Here is a 23,373-nt window from a genome sequence, read left to right on the forward strand (position 1 = left end):
CGGGGCATTATCACTTGAGGGTACAGGTTAGGGATCAGGGCTGAGGTGGGCAGATGGTGTCAGTCACCAAATACGAGGCCTTGATGTCTGCCCTGCCTTCTGTAGGTCCTGCTAGACAGCCACCATGGCCTCTCAGGTTCTCGGGCTGGAAGAAGAGTCTGGCCCAAACCCTAGGGATTCTGAACTGGCTGTGAACCCCTTTGACGGGCTCCCCTTCTCTTCCCGCTACTACGAGCTGCTTGAGCAGCGCCGATCCTTGCCTATCTGGGCTGCTCGCTTTATCTTCTTGGAGCAGTTGGAGAGTAGCCCCAGTGGAGTGGTGCTGGTGTCTGGAGAGCCTGGCTCTGGCAAGAGCACCCAGGTTGGGGAAGATTCTGGGAGTGGACAAACGGAGGGGCTCTTCCCGGGGCAAGGGAGGCGGGGGAGGGGGGTGGGGGGCAGGGTGGAGCTGTGTGGAGTAATAAGGGAGGTGGGTAAAAGGAGACAGGCTGGCCCCAGGGTAGCTGGTGAAGGACCAGGGGACTCCCCAAATAAGAGATTAAACTGGCCACAGCTCCCCCAGCACTTTTGACTGGAGTTCTATATCTTGCTGATGGATTGTCCTTCCCTACCCTTACCCCAGATCCCACAGTGGTGTGCAGAGTTTGTGCTGGCCAGGGGTTTCCAGAAGGGCCGGGTAACTGTGACTCAGCCCTACCCTCTGGCAGCCCTGAGCTTGGCCCTGCAAGTTGCTGATGAAATGGACCTGACCCTGGGTCATGAGGTTGGATACAGCATCCCCCAAGAGGACTGCACTGGGCCTGACACCCTGCTCAGGTGTGGCCCCCTGCAGGCCTGACCCCAGATCTCCTTCCCCTCATCCAGTAGAAACAAGCCCAGTCTTCTGCTATCTCGCCATTCCCTCCCTCAGCCTAGCTCACCCTTTAAATCATGCATGATGACTGCTGAATTGAGCCCTTTAACCCCAGCCAGGGACCTCAGACGTCCAACCTCACCCTCATCATGAAAGTCTCACTTCCCTAACTGGAGCACAGCTTGTGAACAGTGTCCCCAGTGGGGTTGTGGGTCACAGGTAGAGGTCCATGGGCTTAGGAAGTCAGTCACGGGGTCTTTTTCTGATCTTTACTATCAGAATCTAGGCCCCCTGGGGAGAAGCTCCTCTGGACTTCTGGGGCTGGTCATTGTCTACACTGACTCCTCTGCCCACTGCCAATGTCAACAGGTTCTGCTGGGACAGGCTGCTTCTGCAGGAGGTGGCCTCGACCCGGGGCACTGGAGCGTGGGGTGTGCTGGTGCTGGATGAGGCTCAGGAGCGGTCAGTGGCCTCAGATTTGCTCCAGGGGCTCCTGCGAGATGCCAGGCTGGGAAACCTTCCAGGGGACCCCAGAGTGGTTGTAGTTACTGACCCAGCCCTCGAACCTAAGCTCCAGGCCTTCTGGGGCCATCCTCCTGTTGTACATGTACTTGGAGAGACTGGCAGGTGTTCCACTCCCGTCTACAGGGACACTGTCCCTACTGATAGAGTGGAAGCTGCCTGCCAAGCTGTGCTTGAATTGTGTCGGAAGGAGGCTCCAGGAGATGTGCTAGTGTACCTGCCCAGTGAGGAGGTAAAACATGGGATGCAAAAGGAGGTACTCATGCCTCATGTCTGTCCCTTCCTGTCCCGGGGGGGGAATGTGAGCAATGCTTGTCAGGAACATTGGAGTTCTAGTACTTACTCTCCATTGGAGTCCTGAGGAAAAACTCTGGGGTTTCAGGGTAAAAAGGTCTACCACCCTCTTTTTGATTCCATACAATGCAGGGATTTGTGGTTCAGTGAGCTCCTGAAATTATAACACCCCAACTTTATGAGTATGTGCATTTTTCAGAGTGAAGGGCCATAGTGTTTCGTCAGTTTTTCAAAGGGGTCTGTGACCCACAAAGGTGAGAACTACCCTAATACCCCACCCCTTTCCTCAGGAAATTTCCCTGTGCTGTGAGTCCTTGTCCAGGGATGGGGGGTCCTTGGTGAACCAAGGGCCTCCACCACGGGTGCTGCCCCTTCACCCAGGCTGTGGACAAGCTGTTCAGGCTGTGTATGAGGACATAGAATCGGGTGCCCGAAAGGTTGTGGTCACTCACTGGCTGGCCGACTTCTCCTTCTCCCTCCCTTCCATCCGACATGTCATTGACTCAGGACTGGAGCTTCGAAGTGTGAGTGCAAGAGAGGTGAGGGGACGTGGGGGCTAAAGATAGAAATAGCCCTCTCTCATCTGTCTTGGCCTTGGTTGGGGGGTGGTGACAGGTTTACAATCCTCAGATCCGAGCAGAATCCCAAGTGTTGAGACCAATCAGCAAGCGTCAGGCAGAGGCAAGACGACTGCGGGCAACAGGGGTCCTACCAGGTAAGAGCCTTTGCCCTCAATGAAGTCAAACACGAAAAGAGTCACCAACCCACGAGCCCTGAGAAATCTACAGTGGTCTTCTTTCCCAGGTCTTTCTCCCCTCAGGATCCTGCCTCTGCCTGTATCCTAAGTCCTTCCTAGAACGAGAGGCTCCCCCGCTGCCCCAACCCAGGGTGTGTGAGGAGAATCTGAGCCCCCTGATATTACTACTAAAGAGGAGACAGATTGCAGAGCCAGGGGAGTGTCACTTCCTGGACCGGCCTGGTGAGCACCCCTCCTGCCCAAGTCCTGCTGTCCAGGCTCTGAGACCCCCTGCCCTGTAAGCCTTGTTCCCTCTGCAGCTCCAGAAGCACTGATGCAGGCCCTGGAAGATTTAGACTATCTGGCAGCCCTGGATGATAATGGGGACCTGTCAGACCTGGGAGTCATCCTATCAGAATTTCCCCTGGCCCCTGATCTGGCCAAAGCCCTGCTGGCCTCGTGCGAGTTTGACTGTGTGGATGAGATGCTCACCCTGGCCGCCATGCTCACTGGTATAAATCACTTCTCTCTCTGGCTCTTATGGCCACTTCAGCCTTCCCTTTGGTGTTCTGGTGCTCCTAAAACCAGCCCATTCCACTTTCCTTTAGCTCCCAGCGCTCACAGTGCCTAAGGAACTAGGCTTCATCACTTATCCCTCTCCGATCTCTCTGTTGGTTCTTGCCCCTCAATATGCTTAAATCTCTCCTACCTGTTATTACTAAAACTGCACCCCTCTTCCTCAACCCTACACTCCCCTTCGGCTATATAGAATAATCTCTATCCTGTTCAGTCTAGGGTATTCCTCGCCTGCTGCATTCCAGCTTCAGGCCCACCACAACACTGACACAGCCTTCAGCTCACCAGTGGCCTCCTAGAGACCTAACCCAATGAACACTTTTGAGCCCCTGTTCATGACTTTCTTTTGACACTTAGAACACCAACCATTCCCACCTTAAAATTGCCCCTCCCTAAGCCTCTGTGACCCGCTCCTTGTGGTTTTCACCCTACCCCTCTGGCCACTCCCTAATCTCTTGAGCTCTTCCTCCTCTGCTTCATCCCTCCTCCTCCACTGTTAAGTTGGACCTCAGGGTTCTGTCCTTGCCCCTCTTGTCTTCCCATTCCCTGAACTCTCTGAGCAAGTTCATTCACCCCCATCGTCTGAAATGCCACAATATCATTCTTCTGAATCTTGGATTTATATATCTAACTCCTGATGGATGTTTCTATCAGAATTGTCCATAATACTTCAACCCAGAACTGAACTCAAGCACTTTTGTTGTCGTTTTTGTTGAGCCTGAGCACTTTTTTTTAATAAATTTATTTTACTTATTTATTTATTGGCTGTGTCAGGTCTTCGTTGCTGCACACGGGCTTCGTCGCGGTGCGTGGGCTTCTCATTGCGGTGGCTTCTTTTGTTGCGGAGCATGGGCTCTAGGCGCGTGGGCTCAGTAGTTGTGGCTCGCGGGTTCTAGAGCGCAGGCTTAGTAGCTGTGGCACACGGGCTTAGCTGCTCCCCGGCATGTGGGATCTTCCCAGACTGGGGCTTGAACCCATGTCCCCTGCATTGGCAGGCAGATTCTTAACCACTGTGCCACCAGGGAAGCCCAAGCCTGAGCACTTTTTTAAACTACCCCCTACCACCACCACCACCACCACCACCACCACCACCACCACCACCACCACCACCACCAAATCATACAATCATCTCTGCAGCTCCACTATCATCATACTAGACTAAACTTTCTCCAGGTTTTTTCATTATTATTTTTCACTTTTCCTAATTTTTTAAAAATTTACCTGTTCGTCTCCATACTCACAGTCAGTGCCAGTGTTACCTCATCACTACTCAGCTGGATTCCTTTAGTAGCCTCCTGACTAATCATGTGAACTTCTTCCAAACATGTGGACTTTTAAAAACTCTTCATCAGCTATTCTCTACCTTCCGAACAGAATGTAAACTCATTTGCATAGCACATCCAGCCTCTCTTAACCTAGCCCATACCTACCGCTCCGGCTTAATCTCCTGCCACCCTGCCACACATGCCATCCCCTCCACTCATATACTAGGTGCTTGCAGTTCTCCAAACATGCTATCCCCGTGGTCTAGAATACTCCCTCTGCCCTTTCTCCACTGAACTAATTCCTACTCAAACTTCAGATACTGGCCTGCACACCTATTGGGCTTATCAAGTTTGCTTACTTGTTGATCTCTCCCAAGCTTCTTGAGGCCAGAGACTGTTTTTAATTTATTTATCTTCAGTGTCTAATAAACTGCATAGTCTCTAGAAGTCGTTTGAATAAAGTTCCCAAAGTGACACTTCTACCTCTTCGGTACACTGCTGTCCTTTCTCATTCCCCAAAATGAACTTCCTCTCTTCTGCCTCCAGCTGCCCCTGGGTTTACTCGTCCTCCACTCTGTGCAGAAGAAGCTGCCCTGCGTCGGGCACTGGAACACGTGGATGGTGATCACAGCTCTCTGATCCAGGTGTATGAAGCCTTTATACAGAGTGAGTGGTCCGACCTGCATCCCCTTACAGAATCCAGATTTTCCAAAGAGAGGAAGTGGTGTGCAACCAGCTGACAGATCTCTATTCCCAGGAAAAGGAAGCCCTTTGGCCAAGGGTTGGGTTCTTTTGGGGGTCTCAAGGGCTTTAGCTATAGCCGGTCCCTTTCTATTCCTAGGTGGAGCAGACAAGGCTTGGTGCCAGGCTCGGGGTCTAAACTGGGCAGCATTGTGCCAAGCCCATAAACTTCGGGGAGAACTCCTAGAACTCATGCAACGGATTGAACTTCCCTTGTCTCAACCAGCCTTTGGCTCTGAGCAGAATCGCAGAGACCTTCAGAAAGCACTGGTGTCAGGATACTTCCTTAAGGTTAGGGGAAAGAGTTGGGGTGAGGGTCATAAAAGGAGCAAAACGTAGAGGAAGCAAAGATTGGTGTATGTCACCTCTGAAATTGGGGTCCAGGTGGCCATACAAAGGATTCTTTAGAACCAGGAGAAACTTTTCCTTTGAGGTTTTGGATACAAGGGGCTATGGAGATGCCATACAGTATCGTAGTATGGTAGGGCTATAACACCTAGAGGTATGCTTTACTTTTAATACTGTCACCACCCTTGCTAATAATTCTTTCTCAACCCCCTTTTCCTTCTTCTACTGACACTTCACTCTCACTTATTCCTTCAATATCTTTGTCTTTCAATGAGGTGGCCCGAGACACAGATGGAACTGGAAATTACCTGCTCCTAACCCATAAGCATGTGGCCCAGCTCTCCCCATACTGCTGCTACAGAAGCCGCAGGGCTCCTGCCAGACCCCCGCCCTGGGTGCTTTACCACAATTTCTCCGTTTCCAAAGACAACTGCCTTTCCATTGTTTCTGAGATTCAACCACAGATGTGAGTTCCCTGACAACCCTCTTACACTACCCATTCCTCTTCCTGGGGCCAAAATTAAAGCTAGGGATTTAGAGACCCTAAGAAGAGGAGGGGGGTCTTAGTGGTTTGTATTAATATATGATTTGAGGAGACAGGGTTTGTGGAAGGGGTAGTAAGAAGTTTAACAACATGCATTATAAAAGAGGATACAGAAATCATCTAACTATAACTGTCTCTGTCAGGCTGGTGGAATTGGCCCCTCCATACTTCCTGAGTAACTTGCCCCCTAGTGAGAGCAGAGACTTCCTGAACCAGCTGAGGGAAGAAATGGCAGATTCTTCAACAGGGGGTGAATCTTCCTCCACCCAAGAGCTTGGAGATGCCTGTGTCCTGCAGTGACCTGCCTGCGGAGTGAAGCTGAGCTCATCTCATCACATTAGATCTTCCTTCAGGCTAGCACCTAGGCAGCCAGCCAGATTTAGAAGCCCAAAGTTAAGGATCAAATACTGGAACCTGAGTTCCAAGAAATGGTGGGCTGGGAGTGGAGCGAATTGGGTAAGCCACAGTCTAAACAGAGTAGGACCCTTTCCTTAGCTTTCTTCTATTTATTGGAGAGGAACTAACATGCCTTTCATACACCCAACTTATGCCAAACCCATCCTTGTGTTCCCTTTTGGTCTATAAAAGTTCTTTTTATATGGTGTCAAATTTGAGTTTGGTTCTGCGGCATTTGCAATATCCATGAGTTAGAGATGAGTTAGTATGAAAGAATAAGAGTCAACTCCAACAGTGACATCCTCTTGCCTGGTTCCCACCTCTAGTCAAGACTTGTACTATGACTAACCTAGCTGTCACTAACATGGAACATGAGTAGTTTGACTACAGTTGGCCTCTAACCCTGCCTAAAGCTTACCTCCCTCTATCACACTGCTCTTGCCTCCAGGGGAGAAAGAAAGGCTGTGCTATAAGAATCAGACAAAGTCTTCCCTTTTGTTCTCATACAACTTAAATCCTGCTCTTCTTAAACCTCAAGGCTACTGCAGCCATACCCAAACTCTTAACTTTCCATCAACAAGCTTCCCAGCAGCCCCTGGCCCACTCACAAGTTTTTCTAACAACTTCAAGGTCATCATGCTTTTCTCTTTTCAGCTGGGTACTGCGTTCCCTTTTCTTCCTTTGGACTATTAATTTTGATATCCTCAATCATCTTGCACATTGTAAATGTATTTATAGAAATTGATGGAAAGGAACCTTTAATCCTTAGAACTTTGCTTTTTGCCTCAGTTTCCTCCCTTGGAGATTCTGTCTGTTCTCATCATTCCACCTATTTCCTACCTCTATGTGGATGTCTACTGACCTCCCCCAAACGGCATTTTTCCAGAATTTATTCTCTCTAGGTCTAGCATTTAGTTTTGCCTGCAGAGTTAATCTTGGTTCTATCTTCCCAATTTCCCTTTCATCATCCACAACACCATTGATTTCTTGATCCTTTACATTTCCAACCTGGGAATTACCTTTGATTATTTTTAGGCCTATCACTTCCTAATTATTTGCCAAATTCTGCTCACCCTAACTCCATTGGGCCCATTAACTTTGTCCAGTGCCTCCTCCTCTTCCCTCTCTGTCCCCGAGGGACACCAGAGCCAGATTAGTGTTCCCAGATTTTCTCTTCCATTGAGTAAGTATCCGTCTCGCCTGCCACCCACTTGTAAGGCTCAAGAGAGAGGACGTAGTCAGCCGGTTAAACACACAGACAACATGGCCTCAAAGTCCTTAGCGATTATTTTACAGTTGAAGGATGAGACGCCCAGCGTAGATAACCCTCTGGTTCCTGTCGCGGTCAGTCGGACTCGCTTTCCAGCACCTCCTCCATTACTCCTCTGTCGTTGACGTCTTCCTTCCTTCCTTCACACCTTTGCTACAGACCCAGCCCGTGCGGGCTGCAGCCTCCTGACTCCAGCCGGGCCTGTAAACCTACTCCAGCCACACAGAACCCCAGCTCCAACACACCCACGGAAGAATCCGGAGTCCCTCAAGAGAGCAGCCATTGGCCAGCCCGCCCCCCTCCCCGCGTCTCATTGGCTATCATACTGCAGGTCCCGCCCCCTCAGCGCCTCGGGTTCCAGCCGCGGTGCCACCGTCTAAGTGAAAAATGGCGGGAAAGGTCACGATTAAGCGCGCGGGGCAACAGCACAACGCTGGCCTGGGAGCCGGCAGTGGCCGAGGAGCCCTTGACGATAGCCTCAAGGCCACCTCCTCCTCACACGCTCCACTGCTACGGAACCACGGGGTGGGCGGCCGTGCGCTCCAAGGCCCCGGGCCCAGGGCTCCACGCGGCGCCTCAGTCCGGAAAAGAGCACTCGGCCGGTCGGGCAGGCGTCGCTCACACCACTGAGGCGAGCCCGGACACGGAAGCCACCTTGTTGTCCTCGGCCCAGGGCTGCAGGTTCTGCAGCGCGAAGAGCGACGAGTTGTGCAGGCAGAGCGGGTCCGGGGGCAGCGGCGGCCGTAGCGGCCGCGGTAGTGCGTCCTGCTGGAGGTGCAGAAGCAGTCGGCCCGCACGGTGCCGCTCTGCCTCGCGCTCCTCTGCCGTCTGGCGCCTGGGCGGGCGGAGACGCGGGGTCAGCGAGGCCGGCCCTCGCCCGCCCCACGCCTCACCGCCACTTGGCCCGGCCCGGTCCCTCGCCCGCCCCGCGCCTCACCGCCACTTGGTGCGCCGGTTCTGGAACCACGTCTTGACCTGCGCGTCGGTCATGCGCAGGGCCTTGGCCAGCGCCGCCCTCTCGGCCGAGGCCAGGTACTTCTGGCGCAGGAAGCGTCGCTCCAGCTCCAGCACCTGCGAGCGGGAGAAGGATGTGCGCGGCTTCTTCCGCTTTGGGGGGGTCCGGTTTTGGTAGGGGTGACCTATACGGCGCGTCCCGGAGAAGGGCGAGAGCGCCGCTACAGGGAGGAAGAAAGAGCAAGGCAGGGTTTTCGGGGCGGCCCGAGGTGTCACTGAGAAGAGAGCGCGGCTGCCAATGCTGCAGAGCTCCCGCGCCCGGTCCCTACGGTGCCCCAAGCTCGACCCCGCACCAGTAGAGGCTTCTAGACAAGAAAAGGCCTCGGAAATGGCCCTCCCACTTGGGTGAGGGAGAGACGTCCCCCGTAACTTCACCCTGCCCTTCCCGCGGTGTGGACAGCGAACTGCAGAGGAGGGCGCGGGCATCGACGGCAGCTACCTCCCCATCGCCTCTCAGCAGCGGGACCAAGAGATACAAATTGAGGGAGGATCCCCTGGGATTAGGGGCGGAGGGTACGAAAGGGGACCTTGAGTTGGAGCAGAAGGATCAAAGATGAGGATACCGGGTCAGTGTGGGGCATGACGCTGGAGGGATCGGGCAACCTCACCAGTGAGCCGGTCCTTGGCATAGCGGCGGCCGCTGTCCATCCAAGGGAAGGTGAGTCCCGCTAGGCCCCCGGCGCCGCCCAAACCCGAGGGTCCAGGAACAGCAGGCGCGCCTCCAGCGGGCGGCTGCACTGGCAGCGGGCGGTGCGCCGGGACGCGGATCACGCCGCCCGGGCCCACACCAGAGCTGCCTGGTAGCGGGGCCAGCGAGCCCGCGGGGCCGTAGCTTGAGGCTCCGTGAAATCCACCCGAGAACGCCACACTCTCCCCATGGCCCTGGCCCGCTCGACCCGGGCCTAGGCCGCTGCCGGGGGGTTCCGGGCAGCTCAGGATCTGATCGATTCCGAAGCTGATTGGCTCGTGGTGCGGGAGGTTGTGCGAGGCCAACACCGCCGGCTCCATGGGTCCGCGTCAAGGAGGACCGCAGGAGGCTTGGCAGTTGGGGAGGGCGCCCCAAACAGCTCTGGGAGCCCAGCAGCGGAGCGTTTGGGGCGGTGGCCTCAGGGGCCAGCGGGGCTGGCCGTGGAGAGGCGCCGGGGCCCCCAAGACATCTTCATTCCTGTGTACGGGGAGTAACCGCGCCCGTGCCGGCCTCTGCCGGGCGTCGGCGCAGGGACTCGCATCCCGGGGGAGCGCGACCCACTGGGGCCCCAGGAGCGCCCTTGCTGACTCTGAAGAGCAGATGGACGCTGGACTGCCAGGGCCTCTGCCCGAGTCCGGGGTGGAGAGGGTTGGCCGGCTCGGGCTGGGGCAGTGACTGACAGAGCAGCCTCGGGTGGGCAGTGGGGGCTGAGGGTAGGGCAGGGGCGGGGCCGGGCCTGTTAAAGGGGAAGAGACGCCTGTTTGCTCTGAGCGCGGGGAAGACTGGCCGGCGGGAATGGTGGGGGTGTTGGAGGGGGGAAGGTGGCGAGGGTGTTATGAGCTTGCACGGGAGGGGCCGGTGCTTGGGCCGCTACGCGCTGAGTCAGCCGAGATGCGCAAGGCAACTCCATCCTCGCTGGCCTCCGCCTTTGGGGTTTCCTCGGCCTCACCGGCTTCCTTGCAGGTGCCTCCTCCCACAGCCCCCACTCTTCGCCTCCCGATGGGTCCTGCCTGACGACTCCCGAATTCGTTGTGGCCCCCGCCTAAATGCTCTCGAAGACCAAATCTCGTTGTGGCTTTCTGGCTCAGATGGGAAGCGGCTGGGGAACGGGGCCGGCGAGTTGGAGGCCCGGGAAGAGGACAGGTGTGGGAAGGCGGTGGCAGGGCGTCCGGTGGGCTAGGGCGGGGAACAACTACTCCGGGCCAGTGATCCTGGTGCTCCTCCCGGCCTCTCCCATAGGGGCCCTAGCTGCATTCGGGAGCGCCCGTAATGGGTGCCCAGTGTTTCTTAGAATTTCGATTTTCTGAAATCGGTGTAAAGCGGACCCGTGGCTCCACCCGAGCCAACTCAGGTCGGTGGGGACTTGGGGCTGGCGTTCTGCCCCCAACAGGGAACCACCAACGCGGGACTCTGCCCCTCCACTCTGCGCCTAGGAAGTCTATTCTCACACACTCCCTCCCACCCCCGCAAAGGCGGGAGGACGAAATCGCCACAGAAATCGCCACTTCTGTGGGACCTCACAGAAGTCTTCGGAGGATCCTAACCGCCTCATTTCGCCTCATTTCGCAAAGCTGCTTCACTCCACCCAAGCCCAGGAAACTGTGCCTGGAGCGTGTCAGAGAAGGGAGGTGGGGAAAGACAGAAGCTGCTCGGTGACCTTGTGACCCCTTGCCGAGGACCCAGGAGCTGGGAGCGTGTGAACTCTGCATCCTTCCCCGGGATGGGACCCGGGGCCGGCCGGGCCCCTGTGCCTTAGACCCGCCCCTGCCGCCACCCAGCCCGGTGCAGGCCGCCATAATCGGGTTAGCTGGGTCGCAATTACATTACCTTCCCCGGCCCGCCCCGGACCCCGGGGTTGGGGGGGCTGGTTCCTGGCGCCTCTGAGCCGGTGAGACTGGGCGCCTGGAGGGGGATGTTCTTACCATCCCTCGGAGGGTGGGCACGATGAGTAGCTTGGCCTGCCTCGGCACGTGGTGGCCAAAGTACCCCACCCCACTGTGCCAGCTCTAGCCCCTCCGCTGCAGCCCACTCCGGTGCTCCCCTACAGGCTGCCAGTTACCCGTGTGAGCCGAAATGCCTTCTAAGTCTAGTAGATGGGTCTCCCTGGGAGCACGGATCTTCCAGTTGATTCTCCAGGATCTCCTGGGGAAAGCTCTGCCCCTCCTTTCTCCCTAGCAGATGGGCTGGCAGCCTGGCGCTTAGGGCACGGTAAGGGGTCTTTTCTCTCCAGGGAACCAGGAATGATATTTGGGCATCTGGGCAGGAAGATAAGGAAGAGAAAGAAGGGAGTAGGCTTTCTACTCACACAAAGCCACCAGCCCCTCAGTGTTCTCAGAAAACCTCAATCTGAAGGGGGTTAACGATGGGGGAGGGAGGCAGTGGGCATCAATAATATGTGACATCCTCCCCCAGTCTTGTCCACCTCCATCATCCATTTCTCCAGCTATTCCCCCACCCTGCCAACAATCCCTTCTGAAAGGGTTGCGGGGGCTGGGGGCTGGGGGCGGGTACTGCTACTTTGGCAGCTGTTTTTGTCTTGGTGAAGGAAACAGATATCACCACCTCCCCTAAGCCTTCACAGAACTCCAAGCATCTTTTCTCAGCAGTAGAGGGGTTGGGGCTACTAGAGAGCATGAAACCTCCACGGTTCAGGCAAACCCTTCAGAGATAGCAATGGGCTGGATTTCCCTGGATGAGAACAGAGAGCCTAGGGAGACAGTAAAGTAAATAAAGTCTCTCAAGGGGACTGGCCTGCAGGTTAGGAGTTTGTCAGTCCCCTTTCCCACTCTAGGGGTGGGCCTCAGGAGACAGTGAGCACTAGTGTGTCTCCAATCAAGCGGAATAAATCCTTCTTGAATGAATCAATGAGTGAATCAATGCAGGTGAAAAAGGTAGCATTGTGCAGACCTGTATACCTGCTTACTCTACATCCTGCCTTTTTTTTTTTATATATATCCTGCCTTTTGAGGTCAGCACAGATGGCACAGCCACCCAGAGATTACCCAACTGATCCTTGGAGGAGAATGGTCACAAACCTGGTAGTATATACACATCTTCTGGGGATTAAAAAAAAAAAATTCTGTCAGCCACAGTCCTAGGAATTTCTCGGCTTGCCTCTACCTTGCTAGTTCCCTGATTCTCTAGCAAGATGGTTCCTGCTAGTTTCTGTTCAGGCCTTCAAACCTGCAGCTTCAAAGGGAGAGGCCACATTCCCAGCCCATCCGCCTGAATCTTGTCTTCCGTCCTGCTGTTGGTGCCATGTCCCCACTCCTGTATCATCATTTTTCTTATCAATTTAGTCCTTCCTACCCCCAACTGTCTTAGGTCTCTACTATCTGAACAAAGTCTTTGCCCAACTTCTCAAGAGAAATTATGTGTTTCTTTTTCCCTTTTACTGCCCATACCCATTGCCTCCATTTCCCCATTATTTATTCTTTTAACCCACCGCAAGCTGGCTTCACTACATGGACCCTTTCTCAGAGAGCTCCCGTGTCCAGTGTCTGTTATCCAGGACTCCTCTGACATGTTTTACTTTGTTGACCATCAACTTTTTCTTGAAATGTCCATTCTTTTGGCTTCCATAATATCATATTATTCTACATCTTTGGACATTCACAGTCACTGCTTATGTTTTTCCTCCACCGACTTTTCTTCTTCCACCAAAGACTGTGAGCATTCTTAAGAGCTCAGACTTCAGCTTTACCCATCTCTACCTCTGCTCAGGTTTCATCCATTCCAATAGTTCCATCTATTACAGCTACCCAGAAAACTCTGAGACCTCAGTCCCTGGTTCTGACACTTGCTGTGTTCGACCCCACCATTCTAGTTTTCTGGCAAGCTCCACCTGCTTTCACTCTAGCCACCTTAAGTCCAACAGGCTGGAGGAAATTCTTCCCCTCAAGCTCCTTATTCACTTCCTCCTATTATTCTTTTCTTTGAAATGTTTCATACACAGTCCTTCCTTTCCATTTCCACAGATAAAAGCCTAGTCTAGGCCATCATCACCACCACGAAATATAGTTGTAAATACAATACAAAAATTCCTGCCATTGAGCACCTTACCTTCTAGTGGGGGAGGCAGGTGAAAAGGAAATATATACAATAAACTTAATAATAACAATGCTAAGAAGAAAACTAAAGCAAGGAAGGAGAAAGAAGAAGTGTAAGAGTGGGGGATTATGATTTATCTAGATTGATCACAGAAGACCACATGGAGTAAAGCCCTGAAGGAAGAAAAGGGCCATTTGGGTATCTGAGCATTTCAAGTTGGGGACACGAGAGTATATCCTGGTGTATCTGTGGAACAAATGGTGAGGGGGTCCAGTGTGTCTTGAGAGACTGAGGGACTGCGAGAGACCATGCAAGGCTTGAAGGCCATTGTAAGACTTGGACTTTTATTCTAATTGAAAAGAGAAGCTATTGGAAGGTTTTAAACAGAAAAGTAAGAAACCTCATTTTTAAATTTTATTTTAAGCAACTTTCTTAAGGCAAAACTGACATACAATAAAATGTACATATTTAAAGTGTACAATTTGATACACTGACATGTATACACACATGAAACCATCAACACAATCAAGATAATAAACATCCATCAACTCAAAAAAACTTCCCATGTATCCTTTTTTTTTTTTTTTCCCCGGTACGCAGGCCTCTCACTCACTGCCGTTGCCTCTCCCGTTGCGGAGCACAGGCTCCGGACGCGCAGGCTCAGCGGCCATGGCCCACGGGCCCAGCCGCCCCGCGGCATGTGGGATCCTCCCGGACCAGGGCACGAACCCGTGTCCCCTGCATCGGCAGGCGGACCCTCAACCACCGCGCCACCAGGGAAGCCCCCACGTATCCTTTTTTTATTCATGTTTTACTGGAATCACTGTGAGCTGCTATGTTTAGAATAGGCTAAAGAGGGGTAAAGGTACAAGCAAGGAAAGCAGGCAAAAAGCCACTGCAATCATCCAGAGAAGAGATAATGGCGTCTTGGAACAGAGAGGTAAGCAGTGGCTGTAGCGAGAAGTAGTTGATTAAAATATCACCAATCTCATAACTCCTTACCACTAATTCACTCTGAAGATAAATGAACAAATATGTTTTTCATAGGATAATTCACTCGCTTCCAAAACGTCTTTTAGCTCCCTATTGCCCTCAGGCTAAAGTCCCAACTCCACAAGGCTCTGCTTCTTCTATCACTACTCTCAGATCTACACCTGGGCCTCAGTCCAGTCCCTCTCCGTTCACTACCCCCCCACTTTGCCTTTCTTTTCTAGTTCCACCACACTCCTTTCCCCACCCCCACCCCCAATCTCTAAATTGTGCCCACACAAAGACCCAATTCCTCCAGAAAGTCTTTCGGGGTCTCCACTGGTATCTCTCCCTTCTTGAGTCTCCAATTGCACCTGATGTTAATACTCCACAGTAATTTTATCTTTATTTTGTTTTTTTTAATCCCACTTTTTAAAAAGTACCTATGGACGTCGGTGTACCAGCTCTAGGGCCCCTGCGTCCTCCCCAAGTACGGGACTGGGCCTATGCTACCGCAGGAGTTCGCTGCCTCAGCGTGTCCATGTGTGGTAGTGTCCTAGCCGTCCTCCCCTCCTTCTTGGGCATCTGCTCTGCATTAGTCTGTCCCAGGCCTCCGCAGGCGCCGATGATTGAATCATCATCATTAAGCAGGGCCTGCTCCCCCATCCTCGGCGGCAGGGGAGAGTGTGGGGGCGGGGGTACGATCACTACCAAGTCCCTGGGGGTCCCTCCTTCCCCTCCACCCTCTACAAGATTCCGCAAAGCTCCGAGAAACCCCCGCTGTGAAGCCGGGACCAGGCCCACCATCGGGATGAAGCTCCGTAATGCGGACGCGTCAGCCGCGGAGGGCGACACAAGTAGAGGGCCCTGGAGGGGCTTCTTTAGCAGGGACATCATCACAGGAGATCGACGACCCTGAGCGGTGGCGGGAGGAGACCGCCGGGCCTTTGGGAGTTGAAGGCGGCCGTCTTTTGCAGGCTCCAAAAGTTAGTCCCGAGGTCATGTCGGGCCTATTATGATGATTACTACAGGAGCTCAAAGAGATAGGACCCCTTCCCAGGCACCCCCCGACTCCCTAATTACAGATTGAGGAGGGGGAGGGGCCAGTGGGGCTCAGGTGAGCACACGGCGAGAAAGGGACATGGGCGGGGCCTTACAGAGGGTCAGCGAATCCGAAAAGACCTAAGCCTTCGTTGCGAGGCGACAAGTCCCGCCCCGCAGGCGGCACCGGAAGTGGCCGGCCGGGATCAGCCTTTAAGATGGCGTCTCCTCAGGGGGGCCAGATTGCGATCGCGATGAGGCTTCGGAACCAGCTGCAGTCAGTGTACAAGATGGACCCGCTACGGAACGAGGTGCAGGGGCGGCAAGGTTACCACTGTGGTCGGCTAGCGGTGCGAACTGCGGCCGGCTACAGGACGGGCGGTGGCTGGCCGGGCGCCAGTGCGCCTGCGCAGAGACAGGGTGCCCAATGCGCCTGCGCGATTGAGGTCGGGTTGCCAAACTCCAGGCTAGGACGCCTGCGCATTGTGCCGCTCACCCTTTGTAGTCTCCCCTGGGAAAGGAAGGTGGGGCGAGTTGGCTTGGAGGGAGACCCCGCTGTGCGCGGAGCCCTCTGCTGGGCGGAGGGGGAGTGTCAATCCCCGGGAGCTAATCGGCTGACGGCGCAGGGTGCGGTGTTGGCCGTGGGGTCTGATGAGAGGCGACTTCCAAGTTGTGAAGGCGCACGGGTTGGGGTTGGGTGAGTGATCGTTGACGGAGGGTATGTCCGCAGGAGGAGGTCCGAGTAAAGATCAAAGACTTGAATGAGCACATCGTCTGTTGCCTGTGCGCAGGGTACTTCGTGGATGCCACCACCATAACAGAGTGTCTTCATACGTGTGAGTGCCCAGGACCCTGGCTGTTTCTTCCAGGCCCCACTTCCCACTAAGCCGGCTGCCAGCCTCTAGGCTGCTTGCCCCAACCACCCAGGCGACCCACCCAGCCCATGAGCCCGATTTCCAGAGGGCCCGAGAGTTTGCTTTTTCTCTTCTTGCAGTCTGCAAGAGTTGTATTGTGAAGTACCTCCAAACCAGCAAGTACTGCCCCATGTGCAACATCAAGATCCACGAGACACAGCCACTGCTCAACCTCAAACTGGACCGGGTCATGCAGGACATCGTGTACAAGCTAGTGCCAGGCTTGCAAGACAGTGAGTAACCAACCTGACTTTGAGGGGCCTCTAGAGGACTGATGCTGGGTGACAGCTTGAGATGACAAGGGCTTTGGTAAAGAGGTTGACAGCTAGAGGGACAAAGAATGAGGGAGGGCTTATATTTTACTTCCTGTACTCCACTCCCTTCTAGGTGAAGAGAAACGGATCCGAGAATTCTACCAGTCCCGAGGCTTGGACCGGGTCACCCAGCCCAGCGGGGAAGGTATGTCTCTTGGTAACAGGAGGGTAAGGTAAAACCCCCAGAGCATTCCTCCTGCCCAGTTTTGCTCCCCGGGGAAAAAAGCGTATGGAACATGTGCCACTCTCCTCATTACTCTGTCTTTCTCAGAGCCAGCCCTGAGCAACCTTGGCCTCCCCTTCAGCAGCTTCGACCACTCAAAAGCCCACTACTATCGCTATGATGAGCAGCTGAGCCTATGCCTGGAGCGGCTGAGGTGAAGGACAGGTCATGGGCTATCTGAAGTGACAGTGACAATGACCCAGAGGCAGGGAGGGGCTCAGGGAGAGGGCGAGCAGTAAGGGAGTGTCTGTTCACGTGAAGAGAGTATATCATGGTCTGGGCAAGGGACAGGGGAAAGATAGAGCTCCCTAACCTGTGTCTGTTCCCCCCCCTCCCCAGTTCTGGCAAAGACAAGAATAAAAGCATCCTGCAGGTGAGCGGGGCTGAGGGGAGGTCCTCTTTAAGGAGACTCACCACCCCATGGCCCTTCCCTCACACACCTGTTCTCTTCCTTTCCCTCCCCACCCCCAGAACAAATATGTCCGATGTTCTGTTAGAGCTGAAGTTCGCCATCTCCGGAGGGTGCTCTGTCACCGCTTGATGCTAAATCCCCAGCATGTGAGTATCCCATAGTAAGTTTTTTTGGGAGGGCGGCTAAGAAAGGAGGAACAGAGTATAGGGTAGACCAGGGTAGTTCTTGACCTGTGCAAGAGGATACTTCTTGAAACTGTGCCCCTATCTCCCTTCTAGGTGCAGCTCCTTTTTGACAATGAAGTTCTCCCTGATCACATGACCATGAAGCAGATATGGCTCTCCCGCTGGTTCGGCAAGGTGAGCCAGTGCCAAGGCAGTCTCCAGGGCAGGGGCAGACTGAGGGGGCCTCTTGGGTAAGAATGTTCCCACTGACTGCTTCTTCCCTTTGTTCTCTCCTTAGCCATCCCCTTTGCTTTTACAATACAGTGTGAAAGAGAAGAGGAGGTAGGGGCCAAGCCCCCACCTATCCCTCTGCCCTTCCCTCCCCAGATATTTATGTGAAATTAACCTTGGCTTTATTTTTTGAAATAAAAACTTTAAAAACAGCATCTTTTTCCTTTTTTTTCCTGCCACACACTCATGCTTTGTCTTGTGTCCTGCTTCCCTCTTGAGTTTCATCAAGAAGGAGGGCCTCTCTATGTTGGTGTTCCCTCAGTGAATTGCCAAAGGAAAGCAGTAGAGGACCCTACATATGTAGAACTCTGCAGGTGACCTAAGTGAAACCAGGTCATTCATACCAGCTCTTTTTGGTGAAGGGAAGGGGAGCTCTCACCGTCCTTGAATGTTGCCACATATAATGCAGGCCTGAGTTGGAGGTATCCTAATTCAGTAGTGGTGAGAATGGGGTTAGGGTTTGACAGTGGCCACTGCAGGACTGAAGAAGAGTGATATTTGAAAGAAAATACAAAGAATTGCACTATGGGAGGAGCCTTAAAAAAAGTGGGATGCAAGAACACATGGGGATAGTCACAGCTGGAAACCTCGCTGTCCATATGAGATTCAGTGGGCCTTCAGGAACCTGGGCTAGGTGAAGCCAGGGTGTGGAGAGGGTAGTTGAAAAGAGGGAACTGGTGCTCAGAAGAGGCACTTTTTAGGAACAAGAGGGAAGCAATAAGGTGAGAACTCAGCACTGAGTAATTCAGCAAGCATTTCTTGTCTGTTTGAGCCAGACAGTAACAGAGGAGGGGACTGGAGGCCAAAGCAAGGAGCTCCTGAAGGAAGCTAATGGGCTGCTGTGGAATCTGGGACAAACTGGATGGCATAGGCAGCATAAATGTTAAACCTAATTTTAAAGTCTAAATCTGGCGCTGGCCAAAGTCTGACTCCATGAATTCAGGGGGCTCATTGAGTATAGCTTGTGAGGGCTGAAGGTGTCTGAGCTTCCCCAGATGGAGATTGGGTGGCAGGGGGCTCAGGGGAGGCCATAGTGAAGGTGGCCTGAACTGGCTAAAAGAGCCAGAGACTCAGGGGCAAAAACCTGAGCTCTCTCCCAGGGCACAGTAGGCGTGGGCTTCCCTCCCCATGGATGAAGCTTGTAGGCCAAGAGAAAGGCACATGTGGAGAGACTGCAGACAGCAAGGCAGAACCCTTGGTGAACCCTGGGCAGGCAGCAGGGACCAGGGTAGGGACACTGCAGGGCCACTGGCCCAGGCCCAGTTCCTTCCTGGCACCATCTCCAAGATTCCCGAGCCTCACGTGTTTCAGGCCTCAGGCCTGGAACGCGCCAACCCCCCCCCCCCCCCACCGCCCCCACCAGCTTGAAAGCCTAAGTGTCACCTCCTCCAGAAAACCTTCCCTCAGCCATAATCAGGGCTTTTTTCAGTGTCTTTGGCCTGCCTCTATACCAGCATATATCTGGAGGTTTTTGATGAATTATATCTATCCCAGCGTTCCCCATTCTCTTCTCCCTGAATTTAAGCTTGGGTACTCCCGGGCCCACTCAAGCACGCAGCACTTAGACTGTTCTCAAGGCATTTGTGTGTGAAAGGGCATTTCCGGGGGCGGGGCGGGGGGCGGTAGTGGAGGTAAGGAGAATGGAAACGCCCCTACAGAGTAGTCCAGTAGGGGCTTGGCGGCAGCTTGACATCTAGCAGGCCCAGTCAGAAGATAAGGCTGCTGGAGACGGGAGACCTGAGAACCAAGCCTTGGGATGAGGCCTTTGATGACACATGTCTAGCGGCCAAGAAGCCGCAGAAGGCGCTCAGGCCTGGATCTGGGTTGGCGCGGCTCCCCTCTTCGTCCCCAGCTCAGTGGGGCCGTTTTTTTTGTCTGTCAGCCGGGGTGGCAGTGGTGGCGGTAGCTGCCGCTGCCGTGCGTCTCCCGAAGTGGCTGATGCAGACCAGCTGCGGGCAACCGCGCCGTTCTCCCTCCATCTGTGGGTCCATAACTTCCCTCCCTGGCCTGCCCCACGCAGATCCTGACCCTCGGGGTCACTCGGGTCTCGATCTGCGCCACAGCGGGCAAATCAAGCCCACGGTTCTCTTGGGCTTGGTGACCTAGAACGCCGGCGCTGTGCTCAGAGAAGCGGCCGCAGGGCCTTCCCAGCACGCAGCCCGCCCTCAGGCGCCCGGGACCTCGCGGGGCGCCCGGGTGGAGGCGTCGGTCCTCACCTGCAGGGCCAAGCTCGCCCTTGCCCCTCATGCCCTTTCTCACCAAACCCCTTTCGTGGTCCACACTCACCTGAGGGAGGGGGCACCAAGATTTGCTCTGGCCTTTGGCACAGAGGAGGACCCGTCTCTCTCAGCCTGGCCAGTCTCTCCCAGGACTTGGGGGTGGGCGGGGGTGAGGAGATAGGGAAAAGGGACTTCCGTGGAACAATAAGTCCCAAGGGGTACACCAGTGTAAGGGTGTGGGGGAGTGTCTGAGCATCCCGCCGCTCCCGCACCCCAGCCTGCACACTCCCCGCTTGGCGGCAATTGCACAGAGCTTTTTGTGAGCCAGCGTAAAGGCCTAAAAGAACTCACAGACCTGAGGCCCTAGAAGTGAGAAAACTAAAATTTATGTCTGAATCGGTTATATCTGCACTAACGTTTTCTGAAAGAGAAAACCATCCCAGAAGTGTGTGAGATGTATGGACTCCCCACCCCAGCTCCTCTGCCTGGAGTTTCTTCTCTAAAATGCCCACTTCCCTCTCACTCTGGTTAAGGGATTTTCCCTGGGGGGGGGGGGGGAGGACAAGCACATCTCTTGGGACTGTCCTGGGCCGTCCACCAACCCAAGGAGGTTATTCTGGGGATTCCGCCCCCCTTTACGCTCACAGAATTCAGAGAAATGCGTGGGGTGGGAAATCCAGGGGACTGAAGGTCATTTATTGAGCAGATATGGATGCCAAGAAGAGGGGGTACATCCGGGGCAGGCCTGGGTAGAGGAATCTGCAAGCTGAGAGGCTGGGGAGGGCAAGGCGGGTCAGAGGTGCAGTGTCAGGGAATGAGAAATAAGATGGGGGTGATGAGGAAAGGGAATTCTGAAAGGGGGTGTTGGGGGTGGGTGAGAAGGCACCCTTAAGTGGGAATGGAGGTGCCTTCTGGAGGGAAAGTGAGAAAGAGGGGATCTCTGCTAGAGGAGGGAGCAGAGGACCCCCAAATGTCTGAAGGGACAATGGGGAGAGTCTGTTGCAGAAGGGGGGTGGGGTGGCAGGCAGCAATGTAGGCTCACGTCTTTGGATGGCTCTGGGGAGGACCCAGGTCAGAGAGGGTTGGACCATGGGGGTGGGAGGCATGGTGGGAAGAGATGCACTGGAAAGCAGCAGCACTGCCAAGCTGGGGTTGGGGGAAGCCTATGAGACAGCTAAGCGCCCCGCTCCTCAGCCCAGAACCCAGGTTTAATCTCTTAATCTCCCTCATTAATCATTCCCTTCCTCCTACCCCCCTCGGAGGATCTGGTTTCTCCCCAGCTCAGATTCCAGGGGCTTTGCTGGGAAAAGTCCCCTCCTGTGGCCCCACAATTGTCTGGACAAGTCCCTGGCTGCTGAGATGACCTTAGCTGGGCTCTGCTGTAAGTGGCCTCTTCTCTTTACTAGTCTCTCCTTCCCTCTCCTCCCCCAAACCCACATCTGGGGACTGCCCAAGCCCATTGTCCAACCCCATTCCTAAGCCCGGTTGCAAGGGGGAAAATGTTGGAGAGACAGAAGGGGAGGAAAGCAAAGGCCCTTCAGGAGAGCCTCACACTGACACACAGGAGTAATTGAGAGCAGAAGAGATGACATAAACGCTACATAAGAAGATGCATGAGTGAAGGCTGGAGTGTCTGTTTGGTGACAGGCCTGGGACGTAGGCTAGGCAGTTCCTGCAGCCTCCTGAGACCTTCTTTAATTGCAGATTAAGGGAAACCCCCAGGATGGTTCAGAGGGCTGAGGCCTCCAGCTAAGAGGATCTCTCCTGGCCCTCCTCCACCTGCCACCATTAATAACCAATTAACAAGGTCCTGGCATCTCAGCTTTCCACTGTCTGCTCTCTGATCCAGCAGTGGCCCACTGGGCTGAGTTGGTTGCTTAGGCTGCCATGAAGGTACTATGTGAGTGTCTGTGTGAGTCTTAGGGGATGGGGGGTGACTTAGGAGGGAGCCCTTTACCGAGAATACCCTTGGTTGGGTGTGGGCTATGTCACTGCCTCAGGTTACATGAGGTTCCTTGACCCCCATTATCAAAGTGTTTTCCCGTCCTTGTCAAGGAGTCTTTGACCCAGGTGTCTTGGATCTCCCAAGCTCTGTTCAGGGCACCCCAACTGCAGGCTCCACTTGCCCCAGAGAAGAGACAGGTGGACTCAGAGTATCACTGTACCTGTGGGAGGCACAGAAGTCTACAGAGAAGGTGACATAATGGACAGTCCAGGAGGGACTGGTCCACTTCTTCATGGCACTGTTCGAAAAAAATAGAAGAAATCATAGCAGCGAGTTCCTTAGGAGTGGTGAGTTCCTCAGGAGTGGTGGGGCTTCTCTGCCTCTGGGATGTGATACGTGAACAAAACCCTTGCCCTGTTGGGCCTCCACTGGTGAGCAGTGCTATCCCAGAGTTGTCTTCTTCCTACAAAGGAGAGCTGTGGTATAAGCCCAGGACTAGCTGTGGGAGAGAAGTGAGAAAGACGGAACCCAGATAAAATAGGAATGAATATCCCAGGTCTTAGAATTTGCCCCTGGGTTGGTAGGGGTTCTGTCCCAGGATCTGGTTGGGTAGATGAAGTCTGCCCTTCAAGTCACTCTTCTATAGCGAGTGACCCTGATGCTCCTGGGCAGTGACCAGTGGCCGCCTCCACTGTTGTAGATGCTGGGTGGTTTCTGGGCCTCTCCAGGCTGAAGGACCTTTACTCCAACTACAGGAGCTTAATAAGAAAACAAAGACAGACAGATCGACTGATAGATGGAAAGAGTAACCGGGGAGCCCAGGCTTCACTGGCAAAGACCCCTCCTGGGCAGTAACACTAGCTCTGGTTTGCTGTGTCCTCTCTCCTGAGGCCCAGGTCTCCGGCCCCTTCTCCACGTGTTTTGACTTCCTCAGGGCCTCTGAGCCCTAGCGGGACAGCCTTGGGTCCAGCCAGAGAGCCGGCAGAGTCCGCTCACCTGCACTTGCTTCCCCATGGCATCCCCAGTATTCCCCCTTACAATCGCTCTGCCTGGCCAGGTCCTTCCAAGTTGCAAGTCCCCCAGCCCCCAGCACCGCGCTAATAACTTCCAGCCGCCCGACCTCTTTAAGAGCGTTCCGCAGGGATGGGGCGGAACGAGGGGGCCAGGTCAGGAGACAGAGGTCCTTACTAGGTGAGACTGGGTATCCTACCACTGCCAGTTCTGCTCTCCCTTTTCGGAATTTTGCAACTCCCCAGCCGTTGGGGCCAGGGAAAGCAATTTTATTGCCGACGAGTTTATGAGCCAGAGCTGCGGCTAGGCGGGGAGTCTGTGGTGTACAGAATCTGGGGGCCGCCCAGGAAGGGTCCAGCCCGAGTGTGCACTGCGCCGCGTCCGGCAGCGCAGAGCAGCCCTGCGGCCCGGCCTGGCGGGTTGTTCCTCCGGTTTCTCTACACACCTCCCCACCCTGTAGAAATACCGCTGCCGGAACGTCTACCAGCTCCAGACCCACCGCGGACCCGGCCGGGTTGGGGGGTGGGGGCGCAGGAGGAGGGGCACTCGAGGCTCGGGCCCAGCGCGGGGGGC

The 23,373-nt window shown here is 54.5% G+C and overlaps 3 protein-coding genes across 3 annotated transcripts; 2 read left to right on the forward strand and 1 right to left on the reverse strand.

The window, feature by feature from the left end:
- The first annotated feature begins 124 nt into the window (after window positions 1–124).
- DQX1 (DEAQ-box RNA dependent ATPase 1) lies at window positions 125–6,179 on the forward strand. Its single transcript, XM_065891446.1, has 11 exons — window positions 125–361; window positions 623–816; window positions 1,223–1,607; window positions 1,960–2,193; window positions 2,285–2,384; window positions 2,490–2,648; window positions 2,726–2,917; window positions 4,793–4,912; window positions 5,088–5,278; window positions 5,611–5,801; window positions 6,023–6,179. The coding sequence occupies exons 1-11, from the start codon at window positions 125–127 to the stop codon at window positions 6,177–6,179; spliced, it is 2,160 nt and encodes a 719-aa protein (XP_065747518.1).
- A 1,984-nt stretch (window positions 6,180–8,163) lies between these two features.
- Window positions 8,164–9,567, reverse strand: TLX2 (T cell leukemia homeobox 2). Its single transcript, XM_065891541.1, has 3 exons — window positions 9,168–9,567; window positions 8,483–8,720; window positions 8,164–8,380 (listed from the first exon to the last, which is right to left on the reverse strand). Exons 1-3 carry the CDS (start codon window positions 9,565–9,567, stop codon window positions 8,164–8,166), a joined length of 855 nt encoding a protein of 284 aa, XP_065747613.1.
- A 5,914-nt stretch (window positions 9,568–15,481) lies between these two features.
- Window positions 15,482–17,769, forward strand: PCGF1 (polycomb group ring finger 1). Its single transcript, XM_065891209.1, has 9 exons — window positions 15,482–15,618; window positions 16,038–16,143; window positions 16,302–16,454; window positions 16,609–16,680; window positions 16,807–16,912; window positions 17,098–17,131; window positions 17,230–17,316; window positions 17,449–17,529; window positions 17,633–17,769. The coding sequence occupies exons 1-9, from the start codon at window positions 15,526–15,528 to the stop codon at window positions 17,678–17,680; spliced, it is 780 nt and encodes a 259-aa protein (XP_065747281.1). The 5' UTR covers window positions 15,482–15,525; the 3' UTR covers window positions 17,681–17,769.
- Window positions 17,770–23,373: the final 5,604 nt, after the last annotated feature.

The sequence above is a fragment of the Phocoena phocoena genome, chromosome 14 (assembly GCF_963924675.1).
Source record: "Phocoena phocoena chromosome 14, mPhoPho1.1, whole genome shotgun sequence".
Taxonomy (NCBI): domain Eukaryota; kingdom Metazoa; phylum Chordata; class Mammalia; order Artiodactyla; family Phocoenidae; genus Phocoena; species Phocoena phocoena.